The 24,591-nt window shown below is 41.9% G+C and overlaps 1 protein-coding gene across 1 annotated transcript; it reads left to right on the top strand.

Annotated features, from left to right (window-relative positions):
• The first annotated feature begins 322 nt into the window (after positions 1-322).
• Positions 323-984, top strand: LOC103000935 (peroxiredoxin-1-like). The gene has a single exon (XM_057538295.1). The coding sequence runs from the start codon at positions 339-341 to the stop codon at positions 936-938; it is 600 nt and encodes a 199-aa protein (XP_057394278.1). The 5' UTR covers positions 323-338; the 3' UTR covers positions 939-984.
• Positions 985-24,591: the final 23,607 nt, after the last annotated feature.

Below are 24,591 nucleotides of genomic sequence, written 5' to 3'. Positions count from 1 at the left end.
TACTATTGCACTTTTGCTGAAGTCACCTTAGCATTTTAGACACTACCTCATACCTTTCTTTCTTTCATTTTCTTTGAGCCCAGACTAACTGGAGCTTCTAAAATGCTGGTTACTGCTGAAGGACATCTCTATTTTACATATGAGAAGACTGAGGCCCAGAGAGATGAAATGCCTTACAGGAGGTCCCCACAGCAAGTTGATGGCTGAGCCGGGGGAAGTGAGGATCTTTCCACTAGAGTACTTTTTTTTTTTTTTTTGAGGATACAAAGAATTTATTTTGGCATGTCTCTTTCCTGACTGTCCTCTGTGGTTTGTCTGTGAGAACTGCTGATAGCAATATGTCTTCAGGAAATGCCAAAATTGGGCACCATGCCCCCCAGTTCAAAGCAACTGCTGTAATGCCAGATGGTCAGTTCAAAGATATCAGCCTGTCTGACTACAAAGGAAAATATGTTGTGTTCTTCTTTTACCCTCTTGACTTCACCTTTGTGTGCCCCACAGAGATCATTGCTATCAGAGATAGGGCAGAAGAATTTAAGAAACTCAACTGCCAAGTGATTGGTGCTTCTGTGGATTCTCACTTCTGTCTCCTGGCATGGATCAACACACCCAAGAAACAAGGAGGACTGGGACGCATGAACATTCCCTTGATATCAGACCCCAAGTGCACATTTGCTCAGGACTGTGGGGTCTTAAAGGCCCATGAAGGCATCTCATTCATGGGCCTTTTTATTATTGATGATAAAGGTATCCTTCGACAGATCACCATAAATGACCTTCCTGTTGGCCGTTCTGTGGATGAGACACTGAGACTAGTTCAGGCCTTCCAGTTTACTGACAAACATGGGGAAGTGTGCCCAGCTGGCTGGAAGCCTGGCAGTGATACCATCGAGCCTGATGTCCAGAAGAGCAAAGAATATTTCTCTAAGCAGAGGTGAGCACTGGGCCATTTTAGGGCCAGGCTGCAGTAGGTGGCCATGAGAACAAAACTATTGTATTTTGTGCTATTGTAATGCTTAAAACACAAGACCTTACACTCAGCCGAGATGTGCTGTGGGACAGGACAGCCTTTCCTGCAGGGGTTGGGGAGGCCAGCCTTTCTTCCTCTGGAGGGAATGGCCTGAGTTGTATTATGGGGCAGGCAAACTGATGTGTACAGTAGTAGGGTATCGCTTTTGGCCTTTTGTAGTTTTATTAAACTTGAGCTGAGACCTTGTTGATTCTTCATTTTAGGGGGGCATTAGCCTTTGAGTGTAAGAGAAATTTACTTTTTGCTTTCCCTCTTTAGGGGAAAATGAGGTGTGAGAGCTGCCTCAGAATCAGGAAATTATATTGAGGGGAAATGCAAGTAGATACAGGGAATGGACCTGAAGCAAGGTGTTTCATTTCACCATATCTGGAGAAGAGCAAGACCTACTACAGTATTGGCCAAGGCACTGCAATTTATGCTATAGGCTGGGTTGCAGGTTAAGAACCCAATGAGATTACTGACATTTACTTTTACACTACTGGGAGGGCTGTATGAAAACCTGAAGCTTGGCCTCTTTTGATTAAATGCTTGGTACTGGTTCTGTAAAAGATCAGAGATATAGGCTTCAGTAGCTTTGGAACTAAAAGGGGGAGGGGGAGACAAACACAAGCGCTGGTGTTCATAGGGTAGGGCTTTCTGTGTCAAAAGCACAGTGCTCAGCACCTCGTGGCTTCCCTGGGTTTCTATCCTTGATTTAAGGGTAGTTCTTTCTTGTCCTCATATCATTGCCCTGAGGGAGGGTTGTCAGTGGGGCAAAGGTGGATTCCTCCTGGGCTTTTGAGGCTAGGGCAGATTCAGGACTCAGAATCCTTCTGTATATCATGTGGTGCCCTTCTAGACACCTTCCAGACACGGCTACCCCAGCCTACCTACCCCTCCAGTCTTCAGACAAGCAAGAGCTATGAGCAGCAGTATAGGATTCCCGGGGCCTTCAATAATAGCTTATTCTATGCCAGGCACTATTTCATATTTATTCAGTCTCCATAATAACCCTCTGAGGCAGGTACCATTATTTAGGGGACAGTTGCTTCTTAAGCCCTGTAACAAGTAGCATCTTGAAGCACTGCAGAGAAATGGTAACAGGTAATAATCCCGTATTCCAAGGCAGGTGGCAAGTCTGGATCAGCTTTGGTCTTTTGACCAAACTTCTTTGAGCTTTGTTATCTTCATTTAAGATCTCTACTATAATTCTTTATCAAAAATGATCATCTTGTACCCAATAAAAGTCTTGCCCAGCCAAATTTTAAAAAAAAAGAATTTATTTTAATAATAGGCATCTGGTCAGTTTCTAGTGCTGGACCAAGGACTCTAGGCCTGGACCTACTTCAAATTGATCTGGTTTAAATGGATCACACTCTACATTCCGGATTATAACTGCCACTTGGTGAGCAGACATAAGGTTCGCCTCAAAGCTAACAAGGAAATGTAAAAATATATTTATTTATCAGTAATAAATAAATGTTATACATATAACCTTTTTTTTCAGGTTAAAGCTTGAAATACGCCCAAGGATGTTAAGCACTGATTTTTTTTTCTCTTTCTTTTTTTAATTGAAGTAAAATTGACCTATAACACTATGCTAGTTCCAGGTACACAATATGGTGATTCAATATTTCTACATATTACAAAATGATCATCATGATGAATCTTCCACTTTTAAAAGGGAATTAGACCTGACTAGAAAGTGTAACTAGTGAACGGGCCTCTCTTTCCTCTTCAGGTTCCTTTGGAACAAGGTCAGGGACAGATAACACTGTTGTAATTCAGGCTCAGCTTCCTACCATCTGGAAGGTTAAGTCATGGGTTTGTTATGTTTTTTCTTAAAGAGCCACTTGGAAGTCCTGAAGAATTGAAATACTTACAGTTGCTCAAGGGCCTGCCAGTGTCCCCTGACTTCTGACCAGATGTGCCTCAAGCTGGCGGACAGTATTAAGAAATATGTGTCCTCAGTGAGCAAGTGACCTGAGAAAGTTGACAGGCTGTCCAGTGACGACAGCCTCCCCCTTCTAGCCTGTGTCCTCTGCCCCTAATGTGGGGATGGGTGGGGGGGCGTACCAGAAGTTGGTCTTAGAGTTGTCTAGCTTTCCTTCAAGGGACTGATAATATTCTCTAGCACAGTATCCAGAAACATGAGTTGCTTCCTGAGGCACCCAGGAAGGGCTTTTGAGAAAGATAGCTTCATATTTCCTGGGGGTCCTAATTATCTATGGCTGTGTAACAAGCCGCCCCAGAACTTAATGCCTGACATAAAAAAGAATGAAATATGGACATCCCTGGTGGCGCAGTGGTTAAGAATCCGCCTGCCAATGCAGGGGACATGGGTTTGATCCCTGGTCCAGGAAGATACCACATGCCGTGGAGCAACTAAGCCCATGCACCACAGCTACTGAGCCTGCGCTCTAGAGCCCACGAGCCACAACTACTGAGCCCGCGTGCTACAACTACTGAAGCCTGGTCGCCTAGAGCCCATGCTCCGCAACAAGAGAAGCCACCACGATGAGAAGCCCACATACCGCAGTGAAGAGTAGCCCCTGCTCACCGTAACTAGAGAAAGCCCATGCACAGCAACGAAGACCCAATGCAGCCAAAAAATTAAATACATAAATAAATAAGAAGAATGAAATAATGCCATTTGCAGCAACATGGATGGGCCTAGAGATTATCATACTAAGAAAGTCAGACAGAGAAAGACAGATACCATGTGATATCGTTTATATGTGGAATCAAAAAAGTGATACAAATGAACTTACTTACAAAACAGAAATAGAGTCATAGATGTAGAAAACAAACTTATGGTTACCAGGGGGGAAAGGGAGGGAAGGATAAAATTGGGAGATTGGGATTGACATATACACACTACTGTATATAAAATAGATAACCAATAAGAACCTGCTGTATAGCACAGGGAACTCTAGTCAGTACTCTTTAATGACCTATATGGGAAAAGAATCTAAAAAAGAGTGGGTATATGTATATGTATAACTGATTCACTCTGCTGTACACCTGAAACTAACACAACATTGTAAATCAACTATACTCCAATAAAAATTTAAAAAAGAACTCAGTGGATTAAAACAACCATTTTCTTATATCTCATAATTGCGTGAGTCAGGAATTCCATCAGGGTTTGGCTGGATGATTCTTCTGTCCCACATGACTGAGGTTGCTCTCAGCTGGTGGATTGGGATGGTCTGGAGGGTCCAAGATGGTTTCACTCAATATCTGGCACCTTAGTAGGGATGACTGGAAGGCTGGGCTCAGATGACACTGTTGTGCAAGGTGCCTACATGGGAACTCTGTGGCGTGACAGTCTCAGGGTAGTTGGATTTCTCACATGGCAGCTTAAGGCTTCCAGAGTGAGTGTTATAAGAAACCTGTGTGAAAGCTACAAGTCTTATGACGTAACTTCAGAAGTTCCAGCATGTCAGTTTTGCTGCATTCTTTTGGCCAAGCAAATCACTAAGTCTAGTCCAGATTTAAGGCAAGGGGAATTAGACTACCTCTCAGGGAGAAGGGTAGCAAAAGATTTGCTACTAACCTTAATCTGCCATACCAGTCTTATAGAAACATTCATTCATTCACTCAACAAATATTTATTGAACGTCTACTACATGCATACCCTAGTCACTAAAGACAATAGTGGGAAATAAAGCAGACACAAAAATTCTTGCACTTGTGGAGCTTACATCTTCCCAGGGGAGGTAAACAACAAATAAGAAATTAGTAAAATATACAGTATATATATTCTTGCAAGTTTTAAGGAGAGAAATAAAACAGGGTAGGGGAATAAGAAGCATTGGAATGGAGATAGCATGGCTAGAGAAAGCCTCATTAAGATGAAGACTTCTGGGACTTCCCTGGTGGCACAGTGGTTAAGAATCTGCCTGCCAATGCAGGGGACACGGGTTCGAGCCCTGCTCTGAGAAGACCCTACATGCCCCGGAGCAGCTAAGCCCGTGCGCCACAACTACTGAGCCTGCGCTCTAGAGCCCACGTGCCACAACTACTGAGCCCACGTGCCACAACTACTGAAGCCTGCGTGCCTAGAGCCCGTGCTCCGTAATGAGAGAAGCCACCACAATGAGAAGCCCACGCACTGCAACAAAGAGTAGCCCCCGCTCGCCACAACTAGAGAAAGCTCATGCACAGCAACGAAGACCCAACACAGCCAAATTAATCAATTAATTAAATTTTTTTAAAAACAGCAGCTGTTATTATTTTAAAAAAGAAGAAGAAAAAGACTTTGGGGTAAAGAGCTGAAGAAAGTGAGGGAAATAACCATTCACCTCTCTGGGGGCAAACACTCCAGGCAAAGAAAAAAGCAAGTGAGAAGGGCCTGGGAAGAGAGGGTGCCTGGAATACTTGAGGAACAGTGAGGAGGCCAATGAGGCTGGAGGGGAGCGAATGAACAGAAAGAGTAATAAAGTAAGACTAACTATGGAGATTGGTGGGTGAGCGGAGCACCAGCTCCCCTGTGTTCTTGGGAGCCATGGTTAGCAGTTTGGCTTTTCTTCTGAATGAGACAGGAAGCCATTGGAGGGTTTTGAGCAGAGAAGTGATATGACCTGACTTATGTGATGTCTATCTTAAAAGGAACATTCTGGCTGCTCTATGGAGAAAGAAAGACTTAAGGGAGTCTAAGGCAGAACAGGAAGTCCAGTTGGCAGACTCTTGCAATCATGTTAAAGGTGATTCCTGGCGGCTTGCACCAGAATGATGGCAGTGGGCATGGTGAAAAGTGGTTGCATTCTGGATAAATATCTCCAAGGTCAAACCATCAGCATTTGCTGACAGACCAGATGTAGAGTATAAGGGAGAGAATAAGCAGGCACAAAAATATGGCCTCTTCTATAAGTTCACTAAAATTTCAGATCCCTTTAGATTCCCTGTTAGTGCTTTTCATGGGACATCGTTTTGTTGTGGGTTTTTTCCCCAGAGGTTCTATTTTATTTTGGTAATTGTGTGTGTATGTGTGTTTTACTTGCTTCCAGTATGAAAAAGAAAATTCACATCCTACTTATCTTAATTGAAAAAGTTATCTCTGTGTTTACTGTTTTAATTTTTGTCAACCTTGACTTTCAACATTTTTGGTTAGATCTGAGAAAAAGAATTTAATATAAATGTAAATGAATGTATCATGCTGATGATTGTTGGTTTTGAAAAGATGGGCCAGTAATATTCAGCCCATATTGAACACAGTAGGCATTTAGAAAATGTTGATTGACCTGAATTGGTACCTTCATCTAAGAGACTAGAGAAACTGAGAATCTGTAGTCTTTAAGAAAATTCTGTTCAACTGAGTTTCAGGATCATGTGTTATTTCATGCAGACACTTAGGATGATGGAGACTAAGAGTTTCCCTTCTGTTGTGTGGTGTTCATAGAAAATAAGCTACTTCTAACAGGTGTTTCCAGAGGCAGTGTCGCCAATTCCAAGGGGTAACTCACCTGTAAGGTCAGACTTAAGACTGGTTTGCTTTCTCATTCAACAAATATTCTCAAGGTATGCTACATGCCAGATTGTGTCCTGGACACTGGAGCTACATCAGTGAACAAAACAGCTGTGAATATCCTGGAATGTACTGATGGCTTGGATCTTGAGGACTATGGGCAGGAAGTTGTTTGTGGTCGTCATATGTTGTTTCCTTTGTGGAAGCGCTGCTATCTGTGGGCAACGTGGTGAGATGCTGCTGGCTGCTGTTGCTTCTCCTCCCAGCAAGGCACCAGTTCATATACAGGGAAGAAGGTGGCTGCAAGAAAAGAGTTCTAGAGGCTGAAAGTCCAAGATCAAGGTGCTAACAGATTCAGTGTCTGGTGAGGACTGCTTCCTGGTTCATAGACAGCTGTCTTTTTGCTGTGTCCTCCTGTAGCAGAAGGAGGCAAAGGACCATGTGACATCTTTTAATGGTAGGATTCAGGTGACAAATGCTGCAGTAAGCCTCAGAACACTGGACCAGTTGGAACTTGCAAGCCTAGAGGCACCATTCCACAGGAATTATGCTACTGGGCTGGCTAAATTCTTGTAGCCTGTACATAAGAGGTGGGAGAGCCTGTGTATTTCTAGCCAGTCTACATGTCTTGAGCAGCATTCATTTCACCAGTGAAAAAATCATTTCTAATTTGCATTATGCTATTTCACAATCTCTGGCATCAACTGGAGAAAACTTAAGTATTGGTGCCAGCCCTCTGGAGTGTGGGCTTCTTCAAATGAAAACTAACACATGGCTTGTGCATTTCTAATTAAGATACTTCAGATGTTAACCAAAAGCTCCTAGGATGTTGATCAACACTAACCAGATACACACACATGGATCCCACTCTCTTTGTTAAAGTATTTAAAAGTAAATTTCCAGAAAATTTAACTCTAATTGGTCTCAGCTCTGCGGCCCAGAAGCACTTGGTCTATGGACCTTGAGAACTTAGATTCTTGTTGGGAGGGTGTGGGCTAATTAACTGGAGTGGCCTGCAATCCCTTCCTTCTGTGTCAATCTAAGGACACAGAGGTCTCAGAAAGAATTTTCAAATGGTGTTTTTCTGCACCACTGTCCCACCTCTGTCCCGTGCTCTTTACCAATGAGGCTTATTTTTCCACTTCCCCAACAAAAGCCAGGAGGGACACTGCCACTGCATCTGAGGGGCAGCTGGCCACCCCTTCCTCACTCACCTCTGCTCACCTCACTCTGTTGCCCTGCAGCTCTGCCTCCTGGATGGATGGGAATGTGAAGGATGGGCTGGATTTGCTTAGGCAGAGAGGAGAGTGATGACCATCTGAGCTGGGGAAGAGCGTGATCAAAGACATAGAAGTGGAAGCACACATGGACAGGACGAGGAGACAGGAATTTATCCCACGCAATTGGAGCTGAAAGCCACAATAGAGAAGCAGTAGGAGACCAAGTCTGAAACACAGGTTAGGGCCATGTAATAGAGGGGCTTGAAAATTCAGCTAATTCATTTGGCCTTCCTTTCAGTAATGAGTAATAACTTCTGTTTGTTGAACGTCCCCTATGTGCCAAACTGTCCCAGGTACTTTTCCTACATTGTCTAATATAATCTCCACATTAAAGTAGAAATTATTTACCCTGTTTTACGTTTTGAGGAAGTGGAGTCTTAGAGAAGTTAAAATCCCTTGCTCAAGGTTACCTGGCTAGTGAGTGGAACAGCCCAGCTGCAAACCTAGGTCTGTGGTTCTTGAGACAATTTAAACAAGTTGCTCTCCCGTTTAAAAAACCTTCAGGTCCTTTGGAAGGCTGGGATAGAGGTGAGTTGAGTCCGAAGAGCTGATGGAACTCTAGGCTGAAGGTCTCCTTCATCCTTAACAGCCACCCACTACTTTTTTCCTTCCAGAAACTCCAATCCATCCTGAGGAGCTGCCCCAGTCATCACTCCTACACAACTGGAAGCCCCGAGATCTGCTGTCTTCCCTGCACAACCTCACCTACCAGGCAGAGGCACTTTGGCTCAGTCAGGGTGGCAAGTACCATGTGTACACCTAGGTCTACCTTTGCTTCAGTAACAGGGCTAAAGACAAGGAGCCCTTCCTCACAATCCAGTAGATGATACAAGGTATCAACTGCTACACTGATTACCGCCATCCCATTCTGCTCCTCAAGGGTATGGTCACCAAGTGCTGGTCACTCAAGATCAAGTGTAGCCTACAGGCTCTATTCTAGCTGGGCATCTTTGAGTTGAGGAGTAGGGAGAGCTCTTTGGGTCTTATCATCCCTCTCTGTAGATTACACTGACAGGACACCCAATTATTTGGGGGCTTTCCATCTGGCCATGTGACCAAGCTCGTCGCCTGGAGTTAGGGAGTAGCCAGACTAGACCACACATTTTTCTTGACTTGTGAACCCTCAGCATGAGAACTAAAAGATAACCAGATACTCAGGTGCCAGTACTGTGGCCAAGCAGCTAGGGCTGGCCTTTTGGATCCCCTTCTCCCTCTCCTTCTCAAGAACCTAGTCCATGAGATGCCTGAAGGCCTGACATCATCCCCTCTGCCTATGTAGAGCCTGATGGCCAAAGTGAACAAGGCTGAGGAGAGAGCTGAGGATGAAGAGAAGCAGGAGACCTGTTCAGAGGAAAACAGCAGTTGCCCACCTCCGTGCCATCACCCTTGGGGCTGGCAGAGTGTAGCCAGGGACTGAGAGCTGAATTCTCTGGGAGTGGCTTATGAGACAGTGACTCCACTGAGCACTTCCTGTTGGCTCTTGTTAGGACAAGCAGCACCTACTTTTTCTTCAGAGCATGAAGGAAGTGGGGAAGGCTAACCTATTGGATAAAAATGCTGTTGCTGAAGGAAGGAGAGAAGTAGGTTCTTGCTGCCTCTGAACTTGAGAATTGTGCAGTCCCTTGTGTTTATATCTGTTCTGTTGATTATTTCTATTAAATAAATATGTAAGGCTACTAAAAAGGCTTTTTGTCATCCATCACCTCCTTCTCCTTATTCTAGTCTTTCCTAGTAGACCCGAGGCTGGCCTCCAAGTTGTAACCATTCCTATTTCTTTCCTTTCTTTCTTCTGTAATTCTCTCCAGGCTCCAGGTATCAACTAGCTACAAAGGCCCAGTCTTTTGCCTCAGTTTCTCCACTCAAAACTCTAGCAATTTGTTGGGACTGGGGTCTTCTTGGAACTTCACACAGGCCTTTGAGTTTGTCCTTGACCCTCTGCCTGGCTCTGATCAAATTCTGCCCTAATGGGAAGACTCCTGCTTGTATTTTCCCAGGGCTCTCCTGTGAATGGACCAATTATTCAAAATCCCAAGTCCACCAGGATAGTTGCTTCATGGGATTTTCATGTAAGAAAACCATGGTAAGAGGCATCTAAGAGTAAAAGAATGAAAAGATGGTTGATGACTTGAGCACAAGGTCTGAAGGACATACTCCAATGATAGGATGTCTCTCTGAAATTTGTAGTATGGACTACGCTGGGGAACTTTGAGACCATCTGGAAGAGAACAGGGGTACCATGAACTTTTCCTCCCTCTGCTACAGAAAAGGGAGTGAAATCAGAGTGTTGTGCAGTGTCCTAGTATGACATTACCATAGATCCTAAGCCCTGTGGTTTGGGCAGGTTCACATGGAGATTCTCCAGTGGGTCCTGGATTATGGAGTCAAACAGACCTGTGTTGAAGCCCTGCCTCTACTACTTACTAGCTTTGGACCCTTAGGCAAGTCACTTGTCCTTCTGTACCTGCTTCTTCATCTTTAAATTGGGACTAATGATAGACTTGTGAGGATTAAATGAGAATTCAAAAATGGTAGCTCTTACTCATAACAAGAAGACAAAGCTGAACTGAGTCTGTTGATCAAGGGAGAAAGCATATAAGTTATGCTGCATTTCAAGGAAGACAGAGGGACCAGAGAGTGAACCCCTCTGACCTGGTTGTCCCCCATTGCTGTTCCCCATTGGTAAGGTAACCATACAATGTATCATCCAAGCTGGGACACTTTTGAAAGTAAAAAGAGGCTATTCATTATTACACCATGAATACAGGTATAAACTGGGACTGGCCCAGGGCAAACCAAGGTGTATGGTCACTCTACCCACAAGGAACATGGTATAACATAAGATAAAGGCCCCAACATTGTAAAGATAAAATCCATATGGTTTGAATCCATAAATCCATGCTCTTGTCTCCTGGGACCTTGGGAAAATCATTTTGCCTTTCTGAGATTCAATTCACACATCTTTAATTGGAGACCGAAAAATCCACTTCACATAGTTGTGGGTGACGATTAAGTTCCTTGAAATTTTATGTAAAGTAACTGACAGTTCCAGGTGGCTAACAAATGCTAGTTCCCTTCCTCCTATTGTCCCTATGCCCTCAGGACAGGCCCCCAGTACCACTGTCTCTCCAAGCCCCAGTCTCAACTCAAAATGCCCAACTGGCCTCCAGCCTTATAACTCTGGGCCCAAGTCCTGCCCATTCAGAAAGCTCAGCTGTTAGCAACCCAGTCTCCTTTTGCCTGGCCAAACTCAAAGGATTTGAGGCTAATTATCATGATCCTATCTGCCCATATGTGCTTCCAGTCTTGCAAAATATTTTCTCATCCAACATTTCATCACTATATGTCCATGCCACTCTCTCACTTCGTCCCAGCTCGGTGCTTTGTGACCATCTAGAGGGGTAGAGAGGGAGGGTAGGAGGGAGATGCAAGAAAGGAGATATGGGGATATATGTATATGTATCACTGATTCACTTTGTTACAAAGCAGAAACTAACACACCATTGTAAAGCAATTATACTCCAATAAAGATGTTAAAATATTTTCATTAAAATTATATCAGTATTCCTACCCTTAACTCACCATGAAACTCAAGAATGGTCTTAAATGGGGACATTTGAAACCATCAGAAAGAATACATGTTACTGGCTATCAGCATGACTACAAAATCCTGGGCCAGTATTTCACAGGATTCCTGGGAGAAAGTGATGAAATGTTGGATGAGAAAATATTTTGCAAGACTGGAAGCACATATGGGCAGATAGGATCATGATAATTAGCCTCAGATCCTTTGAGTTTGGCCAGGCAAAAGGAGCCTGGGTTGCCTTTTCTCCACACCCTCTCCAGCATTTATTGTTTGTAGATTTTTTGATGATGGCCATTCTGACTGGTGTGAGGTGATACCTCATTGTAGTTTTGATTTGCATTTCTCTAATGATTAGTGATGTTGAACATCCTTTCATGTGTTTGTTGGCGATCTGTATATCTTCTTTGGAGAAATGTCTAGTTAGGTCTTCTGCCCATTTTTGGATTGGGTTTTTTGTTTTTTTGATATGGAGCTGCATGAGCTGCTTGTAAATTTTGGAGATTAATCCTTTGTCAGTTACTTCGCTTGCAAATATTTTCTCCATTCTGAGGGTTGTCATTTCGTCTTGTTTATGGTTTCCTTTGCTGTGCAGAAGCTTTTACGTTTCATTAGGTCCCATTTGTTTATTTTTGTTTTTATTTCCATTTCTCTAGGGGGTGGGTCAAAAAGGATCTTGCTGTGATTTAGGTCATAGAGTGTTCTGCCTATGTTTTCCATTAAGAGTTTGATAGTGTCTGGCCTTACATTTAGGTCTTTAATCCATTTGGAGTTTATTTTTGTGTATGGTGTTAGGAAGTGTTCTAATTTCATTCTTTTACATGTAGCTGTCCAGTTTTCCCAGCACCACTTATTGAAGAGGCTGTCTTTTCTCCATTGTATATCCTTGCCTCCTTTATCAAAGATAAGGTGACTGTACATGCGTGGGTTTATCTCTGGGCTTTCTATCCTGTTCCATTGATCTCTATTTCTGTTTTTGTGCCAGTACCATACTGTCTTGATTACTGTAGCTTTGTAGTAGAGTCTAAAGTCAGGGAGCCTGATTCCTCCAGCTCCATTTTTCTTTCTCAAGACTGCTTTGGCTATTCGGGGTCTTTTGTGTTTCCATGCAAATTGTGAAAATTTTTTGTTCTAGTTCTGTGAAAAATGCCATTGGTAATTTGATAGGGATTGCATTGAATCTGTAGGTTGCTTTGGGTAGTATAGTCATTTTCACAATGTTGATTCTTCCAATCCAGGAACATGGTATATCTCTCCATCTGTTTGTATCATATTTAATTTCTTTCATCAGTGTCTTATAGTTTTCTGCATACAGGTCTTTTGTCTCCTTAGGTAGGTTTATTTTTTTTTTTATAAATTTATTTATTTATTTATTTTTGGATGTGTTGGGTCTTAGTTTCTGTGCAAGGGCTTTCTCCAGTTGCAGCGAGCGGGGGCCACTCTTCATTGCGGTGCGCAGGCCTCTCACTGTCGTGGCCTCTCCCGTTGCGGAGCACAGGCTACAGACGTGCAGGCTCAGTAGTTGTGGCTCACGGGCCTAGCCGCTCCGCGGCATGTGGGATCTTCCCGGACCGGGGCACGAACCCGTGTCCCCTGCATTGGCAGGCAGATTCCCAACCACTGCACCACCAGGGAAGCCCAGGTAGGTTTATTAATTTTAATGAAATTTGATGTGTCATATTCTGATTGTCAAAGCCATACATGCTTCATTGTAGGATACTTGGAAAATACAGAACAGTGTAAGAAAGAAAATTAAAAATCCCCTGAAAGCCACCATTCAGACACAGCACTGTTTCCTTCCAGACTTTTCTAGTAGTGTGAATAATAGTTAGAGTAATAACTAGTAATATTTAGTGAGTACTTACTATGTGCAAGCACTATACTAAGGGTTTTGTATTTATTATCTCATTTCAGTGTTCACAACAACCCTATGAGGTACCTAATAAACTGAGGCACAGAGAGTTTAGTTACTTGGCCAAAGTTACCACAACTATTAACTATTGACACTGGAGTTTGAATGCAGAAAATCTGCCTCTGGAGTCCAGCTCCTACCCCTATGCTATGTGGCCTTATATGTTAGATATATCCTACCTAATGCTTCCTGCAAGAAGGCAGACAGAACATGCAAAAAGTGACTTGAAACTGTTCACTCACCTTTCTTTGCCACATCTGTTCCTTTTCACCAGAGCTGTTCCCCTTCTAGGAGATGGGCTAGAAGCCACAAACTGGTCCAATACCATGCAACAGGAGGAAAACAGAGGAAGAAAATGAAGGTCGGGATGAGGTGGCCTGCAAGTTGAAGGAAGCCAGGATCAGACAGAGTAAACCACAAGAAGCCTATCCTCTGTGAGCTCACACTCTGTGACAGATACTTTTGGCAGGCATTCTCCTATCTTCTTGCTAACAGAACTCCAACACTGATCAAGTCTCCAACAGAGAACTCTTGACCTCAGGGAGGGTGGGCCAGCACTAGGAGATGAGCCCGTGATTGGTTTATGACAGTTACAGCAACACTCTTTTCCTTGACCAGTGATTGGTGCCAGTTCTGGCCAGTGAAGTATAAAAGGAGGTCAGCTAGGAGACTTCTGGGAAAAGTTTACATCCCTTTCCTAGTGACCCAGATGCCTCCCTAAAGACTTCCCTGTGTATAGCATTAGGGACAAGAGTGAAAAGTCAGCAGAGAACATGAAATCCGTGCAACTCTGCAGGACAGAATATAAACACTACTAAAGCCCAAGGTAAAGCCTAAAAGGATGGGAGGGGTTGAATGGCCAAATCACGGAGGGAAGAAGGATTCCAGAAAGATGATAAATGGCAGGGCTGAGCACAGTGAGTTTAGCCAGGGGATGAGGTACCATGATCTATTCAGCTTGGATCATGTGTCCATCATCCTTATGGTCCAAGAAATAGAATCTATTACCAGAAATAAATAGAGATAAAAGGTAGTAGACAGAAACAATCGATGGCCATTATTGGGATCATCCACTATTTATATTTTTTCAATAATTTCTCATACATTATCTGCTTTGAGAAGTCTGCCAAACCCACCATCCCCATTCTCTGACAACTGGATCCTTCCCCTCATAGGGGTAAGGTCCTGGCATCCATGTTGTAATCCTGACTTCTGGGCCAAGCTGATTGAACCATACAGGATCCCTGATCCAAGCTGGGACAACCAGATTCCATCCTGAGAATTTGGAACTGGAATACAGAGATGCTAGTCAGTCTCTGCTGGTCACTTAAACCTAGGACTTGTAAACCCAATAGGGAAGCTCTATTTAGTCAAGTTCATGGAAAAACAGAGAAGTCAGGATTGACTTCTGACTGTGAAGTGAAGACTGAAGCAGATATGGAAAGACAAAGACCACATGGACTGAGAGGGTTATTAAAAGAAACAGTGAATTACCTTGATTCCTGATAACTTTCTAGTTCACAGCTTTAGTCCCTCCTGAAACATGGCTGCACTTAATGACTTTGTGTTCCATGACACTCCCTATACCCTACAATCAATAAGTCCCCCTTTTAACTAAGCTAACTTAAGTAGGTTTCTCTTGCTAGCAACTGGAGGAGCCTTGATGAAGGTATATTGTTTGCTCTTCAGACCAAATGAAGTAAGGGCAGTTAGTCATCATCCTCATTTCACACATAAGGAAACTGAGGACTCTCAGAGGTCAGCCATATAGTTTCCACTGAGGCAACTCACAGAACCTTTCTGAACGTAAGTTTGTGAAAAATGTCTGTGAGTAATGTCTGTATCTCTTGAGTTCCTTCAATTAAAGACCCATTGGGTGCGTATATATATCACAATTTCTTTATCCATTCATCCATCAATGGACATTTTTGTTGTTTTTGTATCTTGGCTGTTGTGAATAATGCCGCAATGAACATAGGGGTGCATGTATCTTTTCAGATTAGTGCTTTTGTTTTCTTTGGATGAATACCCAGAAGTGAAATTGCTGGATCATATGGTAGTTCTATTTTCAGTTTTTTGAGGAACCTCCATACTGCTTTCCATAGTGGCTGTAGCAATTTACATTCCCACCAACTTTTTGAAGAGAACATAGGAGAAAATCTTTGTGACCTTGGGTTAGAGGAAGAGTTCTTAGATATGACATCAACAGCACAATCCATTAAAAAATAGATACATTAAACTTTTTTATTTTTTAAAAAAAAATTTAAAGTCTCCTATTGTATGCCATCATTTTAAAACTTTTTTTTTAATTAAAAGCTTTTTCTCAGTGGGAAAACCTTGTTAAAAGAATGACAAGACAAACCATCAACTGGGAGAAAATATTTGCAAATCCCAGATCCAACAAAAAACTTTTACATGGACTATATAAAGAACGCTCTAAAATTGAACAATAAGAAAACAAAGAATCTGATTCAAAACTTGGCAAAAGACTTGAACAGACACTTCACCAAAGAAGACGATATGGATCTAAAAACACATGAAAACATGTTCAACATCACTAGCCATTAGTGAAATGCAAAGTAAAATCATAATGAAATATCACTACACACCTCTTAGAATGGCTAACATGAAGAATACTGACAATACTAAGTGCTGACCAGAATGGAGTAATTGGAACTCTCATAACATTCCTGGTGGGAACAAAAACTGGTAAAGCTACTCTGGAAAACACTCTGGCAATTTTGTACTATAGGACTCAACAATTGCACTCCTGGGTATTTGTCCTAGAGAAATGTAAACTTATGTTCACACAAAAAAATATGTACATGAATATTCAAAGCAGCTTTATGTGTAATTACACAAAACCGGAAACAACCCAACATCCTTCAGTGGGTGAACGATTAAACAAATTGTAATACATCCACCCAATGAATTACAACTCAGTAATAAAGAGAAACAAGCTGCTGATACAGACAGCAACAGGGATGGATCCCCAGGGGCTTATGCTGAGTGAAAGAAAACTAATCCCTTTGTGATTCCATTCCCTTTTGAGAATATAAAATTCTCAAAAATGACAGTATTATATATAGAGATGGAGAACAGCTAAGAACATATAGGGAATGACAGGAAATGTATAATTATAAAGTAGCAACACTGGGAGTTCCTTTGTTGTGACAGAACACTTCTGTCTCTTGATTGTGGTGAGGGTTATATCCATCTGCACATGTGATGAAACGTAATAGAATTTTACACAAAGACATACCCCAAAAATGAGTGCATGCAAAAACCAGTAAAATCTGAGTAAGAGCTAAGTCTAGATAATTTTATTGAACCAGTTAATTTCCTGTTTTTGATATGCACTTCAATTATGTGAGATGTTACTGCTAGGGGAAACTCGGTAAGGGGACACAGGACTTCTCTGTGCTAAAATTGCAATTTCTTGTGAGTTTATAATAATTAAGAAATGAAAAGTTTTTTAAAAAGAAAGAAACCTAGAGTTGGTAGTTAAAGCTATGCCCTAATTTTCTAACACTCACATGGCCCTTGTTTGCTAAAGACTATTTGTCCAGGGGTGACTTTCCAGGACATAAACCTTGCCACCAGTGTGTCTATAGAGCCCTTGATCTTGGGGAACTACCAGACTGAAGAGATGGAACATTAAATATTTGGGCAGGCTCTTTCCTCTAAAACAAATGTTCTTAACCTGGAGTCCATGGACCAAGCTTTTCAAGTCTGTCAGTGCCCTCTTTGATATTTTAGAATGGTATTTTTGTTTCTTTAGAAGCTATACACACATGATAAAATATTTGTAATGTACAAGTAGTTAAAATTTTAGATTAAAAGCCCTCCAGGGGACTTCCCTGGTAGTCCTGTGGTTAAGACTCCACGCTTACAATGCAGCGGGCACGGGTTCGATCCCTGGTCAGGGAACTAAGATCCTGCATGCCATGGGGCACGGCCAAAAAAACAGAACTCTCCAGCCTCAGAACCTTAGTCCTTCTATCCAAATGTAATTTTACTTTTGACAATTTTGTGTATTCTTCCAGGAAAAAGAAAGACACAAGTGGTAGCATACTATAGTCACAGTTCCTACTTTTCACACTTAAGAACACATCACTGAGATCATTCCACATCACTGTAAACTGGTACAGCCACTATGGAACCAGTATGGAGTTTCCTCAAAAAACTAAAAGCAGAGTTGCCATATGATCCTGCAATCACACTCTTGGGCATATATCCAGACAAAACTCTGATACGAAAAGATACATGCACCACTATGTTCATAACAGCACTATTTACAATAGCCAAGACATGGAAGCAACCTAAATGTCCATCAACAGATAACAAATAAAGAAGATGTGGTACATATATACAATGGAATACTACTCAGCCATAAAAAAGAATGAAATAATGCCATTTGCAGCAACATGGATGGACCTAGAGATTATCATCCTAAGTGAAGCAAGTCAGACAGAGAAAGACAAACACCATATGATGCCACTTATATGTGGAATCTAATGAACACAAATGAATTTATCTATGAAACAGAAACAGACTTGTGGTTGCCAAGGGGGGAGTGGGGAAGGGATGGATTGGGAGTTTGGGATTAGCAGGTGCAAACTATTATATAGAGAAAGAATAAACAATAAGGTCCTACTGTATAGCACAGGGAACTATATTCAATATCCTGTGATAAACCATAATGGAAAAGAATGTGAAAAAAGAATATGAAAAGGAATTAATATATATGTATAACTGAATCACTTTGCTGTACAGTAGGAATTAACACAACATTGTAAATAAACTATACTTCAAAAAAATAAATTTTTCAAAAAGATCATTCCATATCAGCACTACAGCTCTACCTCTTGGTTTTAAATAGCTGCTTAATGTTCTCAGTATTAATAGATGAACCACAGTTTATTTAACCAAACATCAATGATGGACATTTAGTGTTTTGCCATTATGAAAAATTCTGCAGTATCTTTATATGCTTACACCATGACATGCTTTTGAGTATATATCCATATGGTAAATTCTTAGCGGTAGTCTTGCTGGGTCAAAGATACATAAGTGGTAAATGCTGATGCACGCTGCAAAATTGCCTCCAGAGAACCTGTACCAATCATCCATCAACAGTGGAGGGTAGCACCTATTTCCCCTTATGCTTGCCAACCATGAGCATTATCAAACTTTAAAATATTTCTTGTCATTCTGATAGACCACAAATGGCATCACTTGTTTATTCCTGGAGATAACTAGCTTTGGATGATTATGATTCTTCTGCAGTCTTTCTCCGAACTTCCCTCTTTGTCTGTTGTCCTTTATTTTTAATTAAATAATTGTATCTCTTTTTGTTAGACAAGTACTAAATAACATTCATTGTATAAAGACAAATCAAACAATAAAGAAGTATAGAGAGTAAAAGGGAAAATCCCTTTTCTCCTCCCCAACCCCATCAGTCCCACTCCGTCCTCAGAGCTGCAGAGACACTGCTGTGTGCCCATGAGTTTCACTCTGCTAGATGCCAATGCACCAGCACTCATTCTGAGTCCTCTCATTTGGGACTGGAATGCTTGTGCCGGGGCATGGCTGAGGTTCAGCTTTATAATATCCAGAAAGAAGGGGTTTGCTGAGCACTTCAACACTAATAAAGACTGCAGAGAATGGCTAAACAATGTATGTGAACAAAATGGCTTAAAAGTCCTTCAAAAGCTTTAGAGGCACCATTTCCCTACAGCAAACCACAAACAATGTGTTTGTGAAAGCAGAATCCAGAAGCACTTCAAGGAACCAAAGCTTAGTTAATTTATTTCCTATATGCTTTGAAAGTAGTGAGATGGTTATTTAAACAGAGAGGGAGAGTGAGGGGGAATTAGTAAGAAAAGACAAAGGCGTAGTCTACATGTATAGAGACAGACTGGGGTAAATTATTTGACCCTTAATTTCCTCACATCAGATGGGAATAATTAGAAAATATCTAGCTCATAGGGCTATTATAGTAAATAATAATCTACGTAAAGTGCCTAGCACAGAGTTAGGCATAGAGTAAGTACTCAATAAATGGTAGCTACTCTTAGCTATTCCTAAAACCTTTCCTGGAAGGGGGAAGGTGTCGTGGATAGGAAGCACGGAATGAATCAAAGCTTGGATTCTGTAATGGGGATAATGTTCTTAGGACAATGATGAGACCTGACCAGAAGTGGAAGATCTGTGCAGGAAAGGAATGATTGGGAAGGAAAAGTACTGAAGCAGTGGGGAAAATGGAGACATTTTAGGCAAAAATCACTGTGAGAAGTGGGCAGAACAGTTTGGGATGGGGACGTCAGTGGAGTGGGGGTGCAGTAGGAGGCTGTGGCAGTACAGGAGACGGGTCAGGGATATACTAACACAGGAGGAACCAGATGGCAAAAATGTTGTGAATTAAGATGAATGGACAAAGAAAATGTGGTATATACATACAACAGAATACTATTCAGCCTTAAAAAAAGAAGAGAATCCTGTCACTTGCAACAACATGGATGAAACTTGAGGACATTATGCTAAATGAAATTAGCCACTCACAGAAAGACAAATATAAGTGCATGATTCCACTTATATGAGGTATCTAAAATAGTCAAATTCATAAAGAGCGGAATGGTGGTTGTCAGGGGCTGGGGGGATGAGGAAATGGGGAGCTATTAATCAGGCACAAAATTTCAGTTAAGTAAGATGAATAGGCTGTAGAGATCTGCTGTACAACATTGTACCTATAGTCAACAATACATACATACAGTACAACAATATCATACACTTGAAAATTTATAAGAGTAGCTATCATGTTATGTGCTATCACAGTAAGTTTTTTTTTTTTTAGTTATACAATTTTTATTTATTTATTTATTTATTTATGGCTGTGTTGGGTCTTTGTTTCTGTGCGAGGCCTTTCTCTAGTTGCGGCAAGTGGGGGCCACTCTTCATCGCAGTGCGTGGGCCTTTCATTATTGCGGCCTCTCTTGTTGCGGAGCACAGGCTCCAGACGCGCAGGCTCAGTAATTGTGGCTCACGGGCCTAGTTGCTCCGCGGCATGTGGGATCTTCCCAGACCAGGGCTCGAACCCGTGTCCCCTGCACCGGCAGGCAGATTCTCAACCACTGCGCCACCAGGGAAGCCCCCACAATAAGTTTTTAAAAGTAAGATTTTAAAAAAGAAAGAATCCCCAGACCCTGATGCCTAACTATGTAAGGTATTAGGAAAGAAGGGAGAAGAGAAAACTATAGTTGTTTGCTGAATGGCTAGAGGGCTGGTTTTAATTTAGGTGGAGAACTGAGGCCAGCAGTCTGTTCCCTACATATTGGGTATGTGTGCAGTGACTGCAGAAGACTCCAATTAGTAAGGTTTGCCTAGAGGTAAAGTCAACAAGGCCAAGGTCTTCGGGTCTCCTTTCCAGAATTTCTGGCCTCTAAACAGTTCGGATTCAGAATGGCTGACACGACTATTACATGTAACCAAGGTTGCTAATTTAGAAACACTCACTATCCTCCTCAGACATTGTTTTTCACCTACAGATTTCAGCACTGTTCCAAAACCTCAGTCCCAGGCCTGGTGGACCAGGGGTTTGCTACATCAAGAAGGCTGCTTTGAGGCCTGACTCCAAAATGGTGCCCATTCCAACCTACGGTTTCTCTGGCCTCAGACTGATTATGGTCCAGAGATCTAGACCCTTGCTATTTCAAGTGTGATCCAAGGACCAGCAGTACTGGTATTACCTGGGAGCTCATTCGAACTGTAGAATCTCAGGCTCCACCCCAGGCCTGCTGAATCAGAATCTGCATTTTAACAAGGTCCCCACATGAAAGTCTGAGAAACACTGACCTAGAGCATGGTTTTGGGAGTCAGACAGGTTTTGGATTCTTTTGAAGGAGGACGGGGAGAAAATGACTTTGAATGCAAATGTAAAATAATGGTGTGATGAGTCCCAATTTCAGAAATTTGAAAAAGATACCAAATCATAGAATTGAGGAAATGTGGTAGTTATATATTCAATAAATATATTATTACTTCTGTAACCCAGCTAGATGATGATATTAACAGTTAACATTAACTTTCATTGAGCACTTACCTTGTTTCAGGTACTATTCTAAGTACTTTCCAGATAGGTTCTCATTTAACCTTCAAAATAATTTTATGCCTCACAACAAACCTATGAGACAGGTACTGTTATCATCCCCATTTAACAGATGAGGAAACTGAAGTACAGGGTATTTAATTGACTTGCCCGAGTTCACATAGCTAATAAGTACTGGAGCCACATTTTCAAACCAGTATGTCTGACTCCAGAGGCCACAGGCTTAAATTCCATATGTCAGTTGACAAATTTTCTCCTATCCCAGACCTGGGAAGTTCGACTGTCTCTCCAAGATGTCTATATTCTCAATGTCACTTGATCACTTTTGGCTCGAAGAACCCGCTGTTACTGAAGTACTCTGCATCTCACTTGTATCTTACCTCCTGTGGCTGATCTCTTCTCCTTTCTCTGAAGCAACCCCTCCATGAGACTCAGTCCCTTTTCCTTAATTTCCTCCAAAATCACTCACAAAAGACATCTGTGTATGTAGCAGACTTTACTGAAAGCTCCGTTCTTCACTTTTGGCATTGATCACTGGATCATTATTAACCTTGGGTCTTTCTTATCACCCAATGCCCGTTTGCATTCTCTTGCTCCCACGCCACAAATCATAGCCTATGGCTCTCGTGCTATTGCTGTGCTTTAGTAAAAAAGGGCTTGAATCTGTGACTTAAGGGAGTCACAGATTCTGGTTCACTCCTTCTACCTGTTCCCAGAGCTGCCATTTCCTCTCATCTTCCCCAGTGAGGTTGCAGGTGAAAACATAGTTATTGAACAGTCATATGACCTGAGGCAAGTCCACAGGGGGCAAACCTCCTTTGGGCTTGGAGCCAGGGCCTGAAACAGGCTGAAGCTGGCTCAGAATAGGCTGGAGAACAGGAAGTCAAAAGCCCAGGAGAGAAATCATTCCGGAGGAAAAGACATCTGTGGAAAGCAATCTGCTCTAATAAATATTAAACAGGAGAAAAAAGAATATAAGGCACTATGAATCAGCATCACTCTAATTCTGTGTGTGTATGTACAAACTGTCATATATAGAAAAATACTAAAAATAAATTCACCAAAACCTTAACAGTGGTATCTCAGAGAGAAGGAATTATAGATAATTTTACTTTCTTCACTATGATTTTCTATATTTTTTGACAATGATCCTACATTTTATAATCAGAGAAAACTGAACATTATAGTTTTAAAAAGCAGACTGTTGCTTTTCACATGTCCCAGTGTCATCTGTTGAGCAGTTGGGAACTGAGGGAGGGTGGGTTCTGATCGCTAGAGTCTAAGAACTTTACCCAAGGAAGGTGTATTAGTCAGCTCAGGCAGCCATAACAAAAAATACCATAGAATGGGTGGCTTAAACAACAGAAATTTATTTTCTCATTGTTCTAGAGGCTGGAAGTATGAGATCAGGGTATCAACATGGTCAGTTTCTGATGAAAGCTCCCTTCCTGGTTTGTAGACAACCACCTTCTCATTGTGTCCTCACATGGATGGCCTTTCCTCAGTGAGTACACACAGAGGGAGCAAGAGAGGGTGAGCTCTCTGGTGTCTTTTCTTAAAGGGACACTAATCCTATTGGGTTGGGTCCGGGCCCCACCCTTACAACCTTATTTAACTCATTACTTCCTTATTCCAATTACAGCCACACTGGGGGGGGGTCTAGGGTTTCAGCATATGAATTTTAGGGGGACACAAATAGTCAGTCCATAACAGAAGTAAAGGGAAGGGATCTACATAACTACTAAAGACCAGGCAGTTGAACACATAATCTTATGAAATTCTCACAACAATTTTGGAAGACAAGTGTTGCTTTTCCTCTTGTATATGTAATAATAGCAACAGTAAAATTTATTAAGCATTTACCATGTGGCAGGCACAGGGTTATGGGGGAATCCCTGTTAAGTAGTGGAAAAAAAGCTTATTGAAATTGTTGCCTGAAGTTAATGTGGAAAGTAGAACACGAAAGTGATAAATTTGCGTATTTACTCAACAAGACTTCCAAGCAAAGTGTTGAAGGTGTGGCCTGGTATTTTCTTGCTGCCCATAGTAAAATGTGAGAGGGGAGAAATAAATTAAGAAAAGAACTGTCAAAACTAGAAGGAACCAGTACATGATTGATTCTCAGCCTCTCCAGATGGCAGAAGATGCAAAAATTAAGAAATGGCAGGCTTCCCTAGTGGTCCAGGGGTTAGGACTCAGCACTTTCACTGCTGTGGCCCCAGGTTCAGTCCCTGGTCGGGGAAGATCCACAAACCACGAGGTGTGGCAAAAAAAAAAAGAAAGAAAGAAAGAAAGAAAGAAATGGCTTCCAAGCACTCTTAAGAAAGCATGGCATTGAGAAAAGGCTGAGAGAGTGGCTGTACAACCTTTTGTTAAAACCTCAGAAAGATCAAAGGATCAGAGTGGTATTCACTCACACAATGGGCCCTTTCAAGAGATTAAGGGTATACCTCCTGGAACCTTACAAAATAGGGCCCCTAGGAAGCTTAAGAGCTATGTACCTAGCCATCTCAGGAGTCCAAGGTAGAAAAGAGCTTATCTTGAACAGATTTGTGTGTATGTATCTTTTCTAATGGAGTGAACCCCAATTAAATCCACTGAAGACTCCTAAAGTTTTTGAGAAAGTTATTTCAGCAGAAACACTGTTAGCTTGGACTGAGACAGAGAGTACAAAATTAAAGAAATTTTGGACCCCCCAAAATTCTATTGGCAGGAAGCAGGCTGATAAAACTACTCAGCTGCAAACTTGTGCCACCTTTCATGAAAAAGGAAGGATAATTCAGAAGGCAGAACCAAGTGATTCAGAACTAATCAGGGAATATTTAACATTTGCCCAGCTGGATTTCAAAATTGCCATGGACTCTTTGATGCCTCCCAAGACCCCCTGCACCCTTTTCAAATGGAAATGTCTATAGTGGGTATTCTATGCCTCCCCACCATTTTCTGTTGGTTGTATAGGGGTAGATTATTTGTCTCTTTAGTTTTATAGATCATCATATTGAGAGGAATTATACTTAAAGGACCACATCCACACCTGGACCTGATTTAAATGATGAAACTTTAAGTAGATACTATAATGGGATGAGACTTCGGGGAATTTTGGGAGGGAGTGAATGTATTCTGAATGTGTGAGGGATGTGAATCATTGGAAGTCAAGAGGTGGACTATGGCAGAAAGGCTCTAACATGGCCCCCAGAACCCCCATCATCACCATCACTTTGAGTGTGGGCAGG

Source organism: Balaenoptera acutorostrata, chromosome X (genome assembly GCF_949987535.1).
Source record: "Balaenoptera acutorostrata chromosome X, mBalAcu1.1, whole genome shotgun sequence".
In the NCBI taxonomy this organism is placed as follows: Eukaryota; Metazoa; Chordata; class Mammalia; order Artiodactyla; family Balaenopteridae; genus Balaenoptera; species Balaenoptera acutorostrata.
The sequence above is the reverse complement of the archived record's forward strand: the minus strand, read 5'-3'. Positions and strand labels throughout refer to the sequence as shown.

What these genes read in the sequence shown, in the direction of transcription:
- LOC103000935 (XM_057538295.1), top strand. Translation starts at nt 339, where the DNA reads ATGTCTTCAGGAAATGCCAAAATTGGGCACCATGCCCCCCAGTTCAAA.